The sequence below is a fragment of the Ceratosolen solmsi genome, unplaced genomic scaffold (genome assembly GCF_000503995.2).
Source record: "Ceratosolen solmsi marchali unplaced genomic scaffold, CerSol_1.0 scaffold47, whole genome shotgun sequence".
NCBI classification, from domain to species: Eukaryota; Metazoa; Arthropoda; class Insecta; order Hymenoptera; family Agaonidae; genus Ceratosolen; species Ceratosolen solmsi.
In genome coordinates, this window is record NW_011948419.1 from 92,297 (window position 1) to 104,676 (window position 12,380).

General features: G+C 28.7%; 1 protein-coding gene across 1 annotated transcript in view; it reads right to left on the reverse strand.

The window, feature by feature from the left end:
• Positions 1–6,742, reverse strand: part of Doa (CDC like kinase darkener of apricot) — a 64,927-nt gene extending 58,185 nt beyond the window's left edge. The window contains exons 1-2 of the mRNA XM_011497353.1: positions 6,583–6,742; positions 4,997–5,128 (exon numbers count right to left, since the gene is read on the reverse strand). Of these exons, the coding sequence (XP_011495655.1) occupies positions 4,997–5,128; positions 6,583–6,711 (261 nt within the window). The 5' untranslated portion in view covers positions 6,712–6,742. The remainder of the gene's footprint in view (positions 1–4,996; positions 5,129–6,582) is intronic.
• Between the last annotated feature and the right edge of the window lie 5,638 nt (positions 6,743–12,380).

Consider the following 12,380-nt stretch of genomic DNA (forward strand, 5'->3'; position numbering starts at 1 on the left):
ATACCAATATTTTAGACAATAAATCGATAGAGTAAATTATAAGCTCATTGACTCTTGCGTACGAAAATATGTAAAAAAATTGACAAAGTTTAACAATTTTTCATTCATAACGTCCGTTACTATTTTCATACGATTAAGAAATAGCATTATAATTTGGCAGTAATATTGTTAATTTTTAATTGAATGTTGAGAGAAGTTGAGTTATGTAAAAATTATAGAAAATTAATAGCATTAATTATAAGTATAAGCAACAAATTAATCAACGATTTGTACTTTCTCAAAATTTTTCGAATTTATAATAGAATATTTAATAGTTTAAAATGTCTTAAATATTTTATAAATTAAGTTTAATCTTCGATATTTAAAAGTTTATATAAAGGCGAGAATTTTAAGCTTCAAGCATTAACGTAACCACTTATGCTAAATATAAAATTAATGTTTATATATATATATATATATACACATGAAATAGCTTTGATAAAATAAACTGTGTATACGTGAGTGATGATGGCATCAATACTATTATTGTTTAAAATAAAAAATCCAGCTTACGATTACAATAATTCATACAATTTTACTTAATTAGTTCAAAAAATTATATACGTTTACAAGCAGTACGAATAAAGTATCTAAAACAATCATTGTTTACGAGTTTTATACTATATTAATGATAATAATTTTTCATAAGTAGTTGATTTATCGCTCAATTCTCATGCTTTGCTTAACATAAATAATATGCGAATTCATCGGATCATAAAAATTAATGTTAAAAATATAAACACGAGAAATTCGTATAAAGAAATTGTCATTACTATTTAGTTATTTTGACAATTTTGTCACAAACTAAAACAATAAACAACACAATCGAATCCCAAAGATAATGGCTACTGAATTTTTTAAAATAATTTTCTATAGTAATTTATGTATGTTCAACTAAAACAAGCTTTGTCAATACTCAAATTCTCTCATATATCTTGATTTCCTCTTTTTACTCGTAATCTACGGTTCTCCACGACTCTTAACCAAGTTAAGCTAAGAAAATGAGTGAATGTTACGATCGATTTTCTTGAATTAAAAATGATAAATATCGAATGAAAAATTGGACAGGCCGTATCCCAACATTGAAAACTAAAACTAGACGAGGTGAATGGATTGATCGGAAAATTTTTCTCTTAAGCAAATAAATACGTAAACTTAGTAGTGTTTTAACGATGTTTATATTATGTTCGTAAAGAAAAATCATCACGTGATGAAGGTCCTCGTTATATATATATATTGCATGTAGACTAGCACTAACCTAAAAGAAACCACTATCTAATCCATTTTACGGGATATCTAACTAGACATTTTCAAATTCATTACCTTTTCCTTCTTAACTCGGTTTGGTTTCGAACACTGAAAATTTTGTACTGCCGCGTCGTTATCTTTACTTAAATAATTTGAAAAAAAAGCTCAAAGCCTTACTAATATTTATGAATCAATTTGTTGTACGAGGCCAAAAATAACATTTGACAAACGCCAAACTGTATCGGAATTTTCAATTCTAGAATTGCTTTCGAGAACCTGCCTGGCTTCTCCAAACTATCTCATTCTCTCGCAAAACCAGTGCTCATCGCTCCGTCGTACGACGAAAGCTTCGTTCGCAAAAATTGACCTGCAAAAAGGCCCTTCGTTCCGAAACCTTAGCCCTCGGAAACGCGCGCGTCGCTCCCAACAAACAATTGCACAAAACATAAGAACGAACGATATATATATATATATATATATATATATATATATATATATATATAGAGTGTGTATATGTGTGTGTGTGTGTGCATGTGTGCGTGTGTATGTATATGTGCATGCTAATGTGCGTGTGTGTGTGTGCGTGTGTGTGTGTGTGAGCGAGTGAGAGAGGGAGTGAGATAAAGACATGTGTGCACGTGTGTGTGTGTATATGTGCATGCTAATGTGCGTGTGTGTGTGTGTGTGAGCGAGTGAGAGAGGGAGTGAGATAAAGAATGGGAGAGAGACAGTGAGCATAATAATAAAAATATAGAGGATACCTGTGCTGGGATCCAACGACTTAGAAAATTCTTGCAGATGATACTCAAATAGCCCCAAAGCATGTTATGCCTTACGGTCGCGTGTGCCGCGACGGTCGTCGTCTTCGTGTCGACGGCCCCATTCGCGCAACTGGACTATAGGAATTTAACTTGCTGCAGTCGCCGGTATACGATGCTCGCACACTTAAGAGGAGCAGCGACACTTTCATACGTCGCTGATATTGCCGTGCATTAGTAGTGTAGCAAGCGTAATCTCGTCGCCGCCACGCACACTCACAGTGGCGGACGTGTCATACGCGTACTTTCTACGGCATACGGCAGATGGCGCCAAACGGCTGTCCAGGGGAATGGAGATGGTGATAATCGAGCGAGAGAGCGAGAGGATTTGTTACGGAGGTCTACGACTGTGTACGTGCTCGCTCGTTATATGATAATTAGTAGGTCGCAACGAGGATAAGGAACGACGGAGCGCTTTCAGATTTATTTGGGGGTTTCGATTTTTTGCGCGAGACGTCTCTTTCTTATTATCTGATAATCGTGCAAATGGCGGATGCTCGGCGTAGCGATTCTGTCACAGTTACTTTCCGGCTTGCAATGGGATTGGCAATCGGTAAGCGCCATTCAAAGTCCTCAAGTGAAATCAATTATATCGGCGTACCCGGGAAAAGCTAACGATCTATTTAACGTGCCCATAACCTCCCCTGTCTTATGTTATGATCGTAGTGAATTTTTACTTTTGCAACTTTAATAATTGTAACGATTGACTAACGATTGAGATGCGAGATTGCTACCGAGAACGTAAATAATTGGGAATTATTTTTAAGAATTTTCAGTGGCTTCGTTCGAACAATAATATTTACTCGTTGCAACATTGTCTTTTTCATATTAAATTCCACTTCAATTAATACTCGATATTCATTAAAACTAAAGATTAATTTTACTTTTATAAGTAGGCCTGTGACAATAATTAAGATTATGTACAAGGTGTGTTGTCTCATCTTTTCATTCATTGAAGTGACAAAATTTTATTTATATCATTCCTAAAGGATCAATATTCAGATTAAAAATTAAAAATTCTATAAGAAATTTGCCTAGGAACAAGCAAATTTCCATTAATAATGCACATGGATAAAGCTTCTTGATTGTCTTTATTTATTTCTTAAAAATTCTTATACTTCAACACAAGTTTTCCATTATTCGAACAAATGGGAAGATATTTTTCATATAATTTCATTTATTCATCTGAGCAATTTTTGTGATTATTAAAACACTCTATTTATTTCACATTCAATCCAAATATTTAGGTAAATAGTTCCCATTTACAATCATACTGAATTATGAATCATTATGACTAATGTTGTTAAAATTTTAATACATAAATAAGGCATTAACAATAAATCATATATATATATATATATATACATATATGTATATAACACAGAGTGGGTTATATCTACAAAGAATTTTCGTGTACGTTGATGAATATAGTAATTTATTTTCTTATTAATTAAGAATACTTTGAACATTTAATTCAATAATTAATTTTCATAATAATATATATTAATGTAGAAATTTAATTTTCACTTATTGCGGACATCTTATGACATATTTCATTTGAGTAGAAAAGTAACATGTGCTAGATTTTTCAAATATTATCAAAGATAATTTTATGCGTACATTTTTTGCAATAAGAGTATATAATTTACTTAATTAATTTTTCTTTGGTAGTATTTGTATAATAATTGCTTATATAAGTTTTATTATTTATTTAATTTTTACAGCAGCCTTAAAATTTTAACTGCTTCTGAAATAAAATAAATTTATATTATAACAATAGATTAATTACATACGTATTTTTACTTTCAAAAAGCATAAATTAGCTTTTTTTCATTTTTATTGAAGACTCCGTTCTTAATCGAATTTCATCTTAAATAAGAAAATTTAACGTCATTGAAAATTAAGTGTCCAAATAACCAAGTATATGTAATTTATATGGTTTTTTGTGTTTTTTTTTTTCAATACATATTAAAATCATGTATTTATAAAATTTGATTTTAAGAAAAAATGTTTATATGACTATTAATATATCCTCCAGAATTATTCAATATAGTTGGATAACCCAAATTGTTTTATGTTAAGGAAATGCAAAAACGCTAGCAATTATTGCTCGGGTCTTTATGACCATCTGCTGTAATATTCGCACAAGAATTATTTTATTATAACAGCTGTATATCTACATGTGCGTAAGTGTAATATGTATGTTTAATGGATTATTAAATGCAAAATAGATGATATTTGTTAAATTTGTAATCATACATAGTCGTATATTATTAATTCTTTAATATTTTAAAAGTAAAAATCATATAAAATACTTTTTTCAAAATATTTTTATATTTGCAAATGTGACTTTTATTTTAATTATATATTGGTACATCCGTAATACGATAAATACTAGGAGATTAATACAATAGATCTAGAGCTGCAATTTTATTAGTTTTATTAAAATTTGTACAATTATTTAGTGGTTTATTCATTCAATTTATAAATTTATAAAATAATGTACAAAATTCATGTTGTTTTTATGAAAAAAAAAAAAAAAAAAAAAAAAAAAAAAAAAAAAAAAAAAAAAAAAAAAAAATTAAAAACATAAAAAAAACAAAATTTTCTATTCTGAACGTGTTTAATAAATAAATAATGTTATATGGTATTTGGCTTTCATATTATAAACAAAATATATAAAACTAATATATAAGCAATTATATCCGATTGCATTGTATTCTAAATATTTCATAAAACGTAAAATTTACAACACCAATAAAGTATCATTGACAATTTAATTAAGAAAAAAAAAAGCCAATTAGATGCCATTAATTAAATCACATAAATCAGTAAATAACAGTATGAAAATTCTTGGATAAAAATTGATATAATAATCCTTAAATACATACTTGTAAATCTAGTAAAGTTTTGGATGTAAGAATGTTTAATCTGTTAAAGTTATTTCCCACATCAATTTTGTTGTGCGCGTATGACGAAAGTACAGTATTTAGTGATGTCATCCACAGCTTTTTGCATGCCAACTGCAATTAAATCGATATTATTTAGTTCAAAAGAATAATTTGGAGTAAATTTAAATTTGGTAACAATATCTGAAAATAGATTTATAAATAAAATTATTAGAGTATGAGATTATTTAAATATTATTTAGTGTTATTAACTAAGTATCCTTTAAGATTTATTTCCTCTTTAAACTGTATCAATTCGTACGATTTTAAAACTTTGGACATTCTTATAATAATTCAGTTTTATATTTCTATTTTTCATTAATGAAAATATAATATCAGTTTTATCGTATATTTAATTTTAATAATTGAAGAAATAAGTTTATATTAAAAAACAAAACTTTATTGAATTAAAAATAAAAATGATTTAACATGTTTTCTTTTAATCGGATATTATCATATAGAAGAATTATAAAGCATGATTCTCAATAATTTTACCCATATATTTACTCATATCATCTTTTCACTCAATCTTATTATTATTTTTTTTTCTTTCGTGCTTTAATATACGAGCTTTTTATAATGGTCATGCGTAATCAGAGTTAACATTAAAAAATTGTCACTCTATAAATTACGATTAAAATGGAATGTCATTATATTATTTTCATGCATCAAGCTAGTAAATTTCAAATAGTACTCATGGTTATTATAATTGAATAATTTTACATTCATATAAAATCACTTTAATATTTTATTAATCTTTTACCGATTTAGTGTACGTATATTTCCTTAGTGTTAGCATGAAAATTATATAATTAAACATAATCGGCCTTAATGAGATAAATAAGGTTATCCATTTAATATGAGTATTGTATAATACGTAGAAAAATGTCGTAGAAAGGTAATTATTTTAGTGAACTTATAACTTTTGCTCTTAAAAGAAAACTAAAAAAGATATTTTTAAACTGGTGTCGTTGACAGTTTTATTGCGTGCCGCATAACAGAATGCAACTCGAATATTAAAATTTTGTCATGTACGAAAACGTAAAATATCGAGTAATATCGAGTAAATGTGTTTATTTTGAGATGTTACAAAATGGGCACAAGTTCGTAGATGAAAACTGTACATTCCATCGATGTTTCACACAAATCGCGTAATACTAGTTGTCAATATTTTTTATCGCCTTATACTTCAGGCCGTAGTAAAATGTTAAGATTCCAAGTCGAAAATTCCGATCACTCGTTATGCGCACTACAAACAACTAAGAGACAAGCGAGTCCATTGACGAAGGAAGAAGCTAAGTAAGCTCAGGATTTCGGTGCGCGAATTACCAAAAGTTGCGCGTCCTTGATTCAGAAAGCGATAAAGTGTGTTTGTTTAGAGGATAAACGCGGGTCATCGGTGCATCGTTCGGCCTCTGTGCAATGTCAAAGGCGCGAGGGAAGCGATACTCGGAACTCTTGCGGCCAAAAGCACTTTCGCTCCCAGGCGTAGGAGAGCTTTTCTCTCCCCAGCCAAGGTAGGCGCGTACCTTGTACTCGCGAAGGTGTTCCAGTATGGAGATGCGGGTGCTGTGTCTCGGTTCAGTCGACTGACGTCGCGATATGTCGAGGATAACCGTGTGCGGGAGCTGGATGAGCCGCATGAGGGCCCTACTCATCCTAGAGGAGCGGCGCTCCAGGTCACACTGCGACTTTTCCTCCGAAACGGTGGGGCGGCCTCGTTCACGGCCTCCCCGGGCGCACGCGCCGAGCTGCTCCTGGACGCGTCGACCAATGCATGTGTAACCGGAGAGGCGGCCTCCTTACGCCTCTGTGATTTTGCTCGGTACCGTTCGGGGGATGGGCGAAGGTGGTGGGAGGTCGGTGCGGGGGTGGCGTAGGTGGAGGCGAGCCCCTCACGCAGGCTGACGAGGATACGGCGATGCGGTCGAATGTGGCCTCGCAAGGGCGAGTCTTTTGATAACACGAGTGCACTCTGTCTTAAATGTAATTTTAGGTTTGTTGCCGCGACTTTGACCTGCGCCGCTATACTCTCTTTCGGACTCGGAACGGGCGTTAAATATGTTGGAGAGCTTCCGATAATCGTGCTTTATTATTATTACAACAAAGGTTTATTATTAACTTTATATATCCATGAAATGGATCATATGAAATTGTAATTTCAACAATTCTTGCTTACGTCTTGCAGAAAGCTCTATTATGACGTTTGCATGAGTCTATTTTGTAATTGGGATGTGTTAGCGAGTTCAACTTATCCAGCTTATTAAGGCCGATAAGAACATCTCGACTTAAACTTTATTAAACTCATTAAATGATCTCTATAAATGATGTATCAATCAGGTACTTTTAATATAACTCATACATTACAAATTATGTTTTGCCACAAGTTTTTTGCCTTATTTAGCAGTATGTAATTATAGACAATTTCTTAAAAAAAAAAAAAAAAAAAAAAAGAGTGAAAAAATGGATTCTTTTTTCTGTATTAAAAAGATTTTTAACGCAAAAATTTACATAAATGTAAATATTAATAGCATATCATATCGTATAAAATTATGTTTTGGTGTAAGGACTTTCGTGTTGATATTCGCATTCGTGTAAGAAATATGATATAATATTTTTCTTAAAAATAATCTATTTATCGAAAAATGAAATATCTTCACTGTATTTTGTGGGTAAGTGATGACGAGTCAATTAATTAAAATTCTAAGAAAGATATCTATCGATGACATAATTTTGACATTTTTTTTTTTTTTGTTCAGTTTATAAATTTTTATTAAATATTTGAAATACTTCTCTAGCAAAAAATATCATTTAATAACTTTTTAAATTTAATAAAATTAAGAATTTATGATATTTTTTTGCTAATTTATTTTTTATTGATTAATTTTTTTCCTATGATATAATATTTTAGAAGAAATTATAAACACAAATTAATAAAAAGTTTGAATAGAGAAATATTATTTTCTGAATTACGATGAATCTTTAGATTATACTAAACAATATATAATATAATATATATAATCTCATATAATATATCGATAAAAATAAAATCTTTCTTTGTAATTTGAAAAATAAGGCGTAGAGAAATATTTGATGTTGTAATTATTCTTCTATTATATATTTACAGTAGATGTAATTTAGTTAATAGTACGTACGTATTTAGGTATTAATGCCATTTCTTTTACAACTATATATTTGAATAATAAACATATAATAATAAAAAATAATAATAAAACATTTGTTAATAATGAATGTAATGAAATATAGAGTAGACGAATAATTAAAAAAAAAAAATATATATATATATATATATATAAATATAACTTTGGAGGATATTGATCAGGCAAATAAAATTTATTTATCAATAAACTCAAATTTCTCTATATAATAATTAATTAACAAAATGATTGTATAATTTATTTTTAATTATTTAAAAATATTTTAAAAATTTGTCTTTAACCTATTTAATATTTTAATTATTTTCTTGAAATGCATGGCATCTTCGTTTCTATATCCGATATGCAAAATATCTCAACTTACTTTTAATATACATAAAATACCTTCATAATTTTATGCAAAATGAACGTAAGACACTATTTAATATTAACTGTAAGAAAATATGTATTTTTATTTAAGATAATGTAATTGAAATATCCATTCATTTTAATAATTTAGCCAAATTTAGGTGCAATGTTTTTGCAATTAAAATTTTTTTATAATTACAGAGATCGACAAAATTTAAAAATGTCCTTATGTTATGTTTAGTTATAGCAAGCATAATATTTACGTGCATTAATAATACATAAAATTTGACATCAATTATTTAATAAGTCTATTTACAAATAAAATCTATAAGTAAATAATATCGGACTAAAGAATTCTGAAATTAACATTATCTTTTGAGATTAATTATATTATTATTATTATAAGCAGCTTAATATAGCGCTTGGTATTTGATGTACTCATTATTAAAAATAAACTTTTCGAAATATGTGAATAATGTTGTCTAGAAGAAGTTCAACAATTATTTTACTTTATAAGAGCGACATAGTTTGAGAAATTGTCACTATTCATAAGTCACAAGTCACAACTTTAGAATTGTCTTTTTTTTTCTTTTTTTTTCTTTTTTTTTCTTTTTATATGACCTATATTAGTTTTGGTACATAAGATTTTCAAAGTACATTAAAATTTTACAATTTATAATATCAGTATAAAATATAATGGATTAAATGTACATAATAAATAAAGTAATATTTTATTTGGGACACTTTATGACGCTACAAAAATAAATAAATTAAATAGCATTATAAATTCACTTTTGTAAATTATATCGTTTCGTTTCAAAGTTAATTTCAGTTCTTTGCCAGAAGTAGAAATGATGAAGCAACTCGGTATTTACCTGGTTAATTATTTTACTATACTTCAATAATTTTATCCAATTATATTTTATTTTTGAAGCACCCATTATTAATCATTTTTTCTCAAAATCATATATATCTATGATAAATATCACAAATCAACTGCACACTATTCACTTGAAAAATAATTTTTATAACTTTTCAATACGCTTTGAAAGATTGCAAAATGCATATAATTCAATGCACTTAGTCCTACGTGTAATCTTACATTGCAAACACTTTCATTATTAAGTAACGTCTACTTGTTAGGATCTTCTATTTAAAACTGAAACTGAAAATTCTTTGGTATGAGTTATTTTCGGATAAGCATTCAATGGCGGATGAGATAATTATTACGATGTTTCTTACCACATCAATGTTCTAGATTTTAATGTTTTGATATTATATATACAATTTATATATTTTGTATAATTACAATAGTTGTAATAATTAAGTATATACATACGTAATTAATTTGTCTTTTATTATTTCAGTTCACTTGAATAATTTAAGACTTTTTAATGTGTGTCAACAATGTATGTTTGTGCTTTAATGATAAAGTGTAGTAATTTCTTTTTGTCGTGTGCGAGTGCAATTAACCCGTAAATAATTTCAACTGTATAATAATAATATATTTTTTATAATTTATTGGTATCATATATATTGGTATCGCAATGTTCTGGAACATCATAATATAATATGTAAATATAAAGCTCCGATTATTATTGTATATAAGTTTTTGAAAACAGCACGAAATTATATCCAAACTATAATATATATTTTCTACAAATTGCATGATGCGGAAAAATTTCTTTAAAATTTTTTACCGATAATATAATTTTGAAGTGTTACAAGTAATTGTTATCGCAACATTTACACATTTTATAAACTTCAAAACAGCGAAGATAAAGTATATTATATAATCGTGTAGTGTTGCATGCACATTTCGCGAAGAATGAAGCTAAATTAAATGAAATCTTATTCAAGTTTACTTATTTATTCAACAATTATTAATATTAATAAGTGAAACGTTTTTTTTTTGCATTAAATAAATGAATTGTCATTCGTTTATGTAAAATTAGAAAGATTAATGGATTTCGTAAAAATTGTATCACGAATTCCGTGTAAAATGTTTACACACACGAGCTTGCTAATTTCTCATTACATTTATATAAATATCTTTGTTTATTGCACGAAGCTACGAGCGATGATTGCCGACCTCACACCGATAATCCGCGGCACTGACACTGCATATCGGTGTTTTGACACAATTCTCGAGATTGCGCGCAGCGCGAGTCGACCCGAATTTTCAACATCTATATAATCAACGCCAAGAAGTCGTCTGCATTATTGCGAATTGCCAAAGCGCCGGCGCTTACTTTCCTTTTCTACGGCATTTCGCATGAATCGTCGGGTCAATTAGTATTGGATAATTTATCTTAAACAATGGCCTACCACCGATGTTTATTGAAATATTTTTAAAAACCAACTTCACTGCTAAATGTCATATTTGTAAAATTTTTACATTCATTCCAACATTATTTAACTGTATTAACAACAACAACGACGACGACGACGACGACGACGACGACGACGACGACGACGACAACGACGACGACAAAAAATAATAACAATAATAACAACAATAGCAATAATTGTAATCGTCAGCATCATAATAATCATAAAAGAGAATAGAAGCACTTTCCTAGTAATCCGGCGTTTCCTATGAAAAACCATCATTTTCGCATTAGACTCTATCCGTAAATCCAATATTAGTAGGAAAATTCATTCTTGAACTACACTAAGAAAAACAATTTCGTATAATTTTACCTTAATATTCTATAATAGTATTTTCAAGTGTAAATTTAAGACTTTAATTAATTGTACAAAAGTAAAGTTACGGATAAAAATTGAAAACTATGGTAATATGGTAATATGGTATGGTAAAACTATGGTAACTATTATATCAATGGTATGCCACTTACTGTATTTGTCTACTAATTATTTTGAATAATAATTAATTATTGATTATATGTACAACAAAAATCAATCAAAATAGGTAGAGATGCTTACAACAATGAGTTCTACGAATTTTTAAAAACTCCCACAGAGAGGACAAATTCCCACACCATTATTTAACAAATATTATTTTTTCGATTGATAAATAATTGAAGCAACAGTCCATAATACTGTCACGTATCACAGGTAAGTGTTAGTTATTTCATTATAATTTACATTCAATAGTGAGAATGTATAAAATCATCAATGTTTTTGATGTGGTTTGTAATTTGTCAATTGTCTTACATTACGAATGGAATTCTCTTCAATATTTATTTTTTTTACTCATTCAATAATTATTTTTATCCTCTTTTATTTTATGATATTTATCTTATATCGCTAATTCCGATTTGAAACAAAGGATCTGTATATAAATTACAATGAGTATAAACGTTACATTTATAAGCTCCCACGAGGTAGCGAATATTCACATGCAAATTCAATCGCTGCAATTTTCGTAGTTTATAATGCAAATTAACAATTTTAAGAGAAATGCATTTCGTTATCCAGTGTATACCGATCAACAAGTTCGTAATCGATATAATTTAGAAAATAATTACGATGTTATTATAAGAACTAGTTAAGTTAAGTTTAAAGTTAAGTATTCTTAACTAATGGCAATATAATTATATTGAAATTAAATTTGCAGATAAATAAAGTACAGGTTATTGTATTAAATCCGAAATTCAACCTTCATGTAAACTTTAAATACGAAGCCTCTCTATTCGCCGAAAATAATAAACAATAGAAAACCAAAGATGATGGTTAAGTAACTTGTAAAAATAAAAGGCAAGTGCCCGACCGGCTTGCTTAAGAGTGGCTCAGTTACGAAAATGGACTTAACCCACATGTCGTGACCTACACTGGCAACA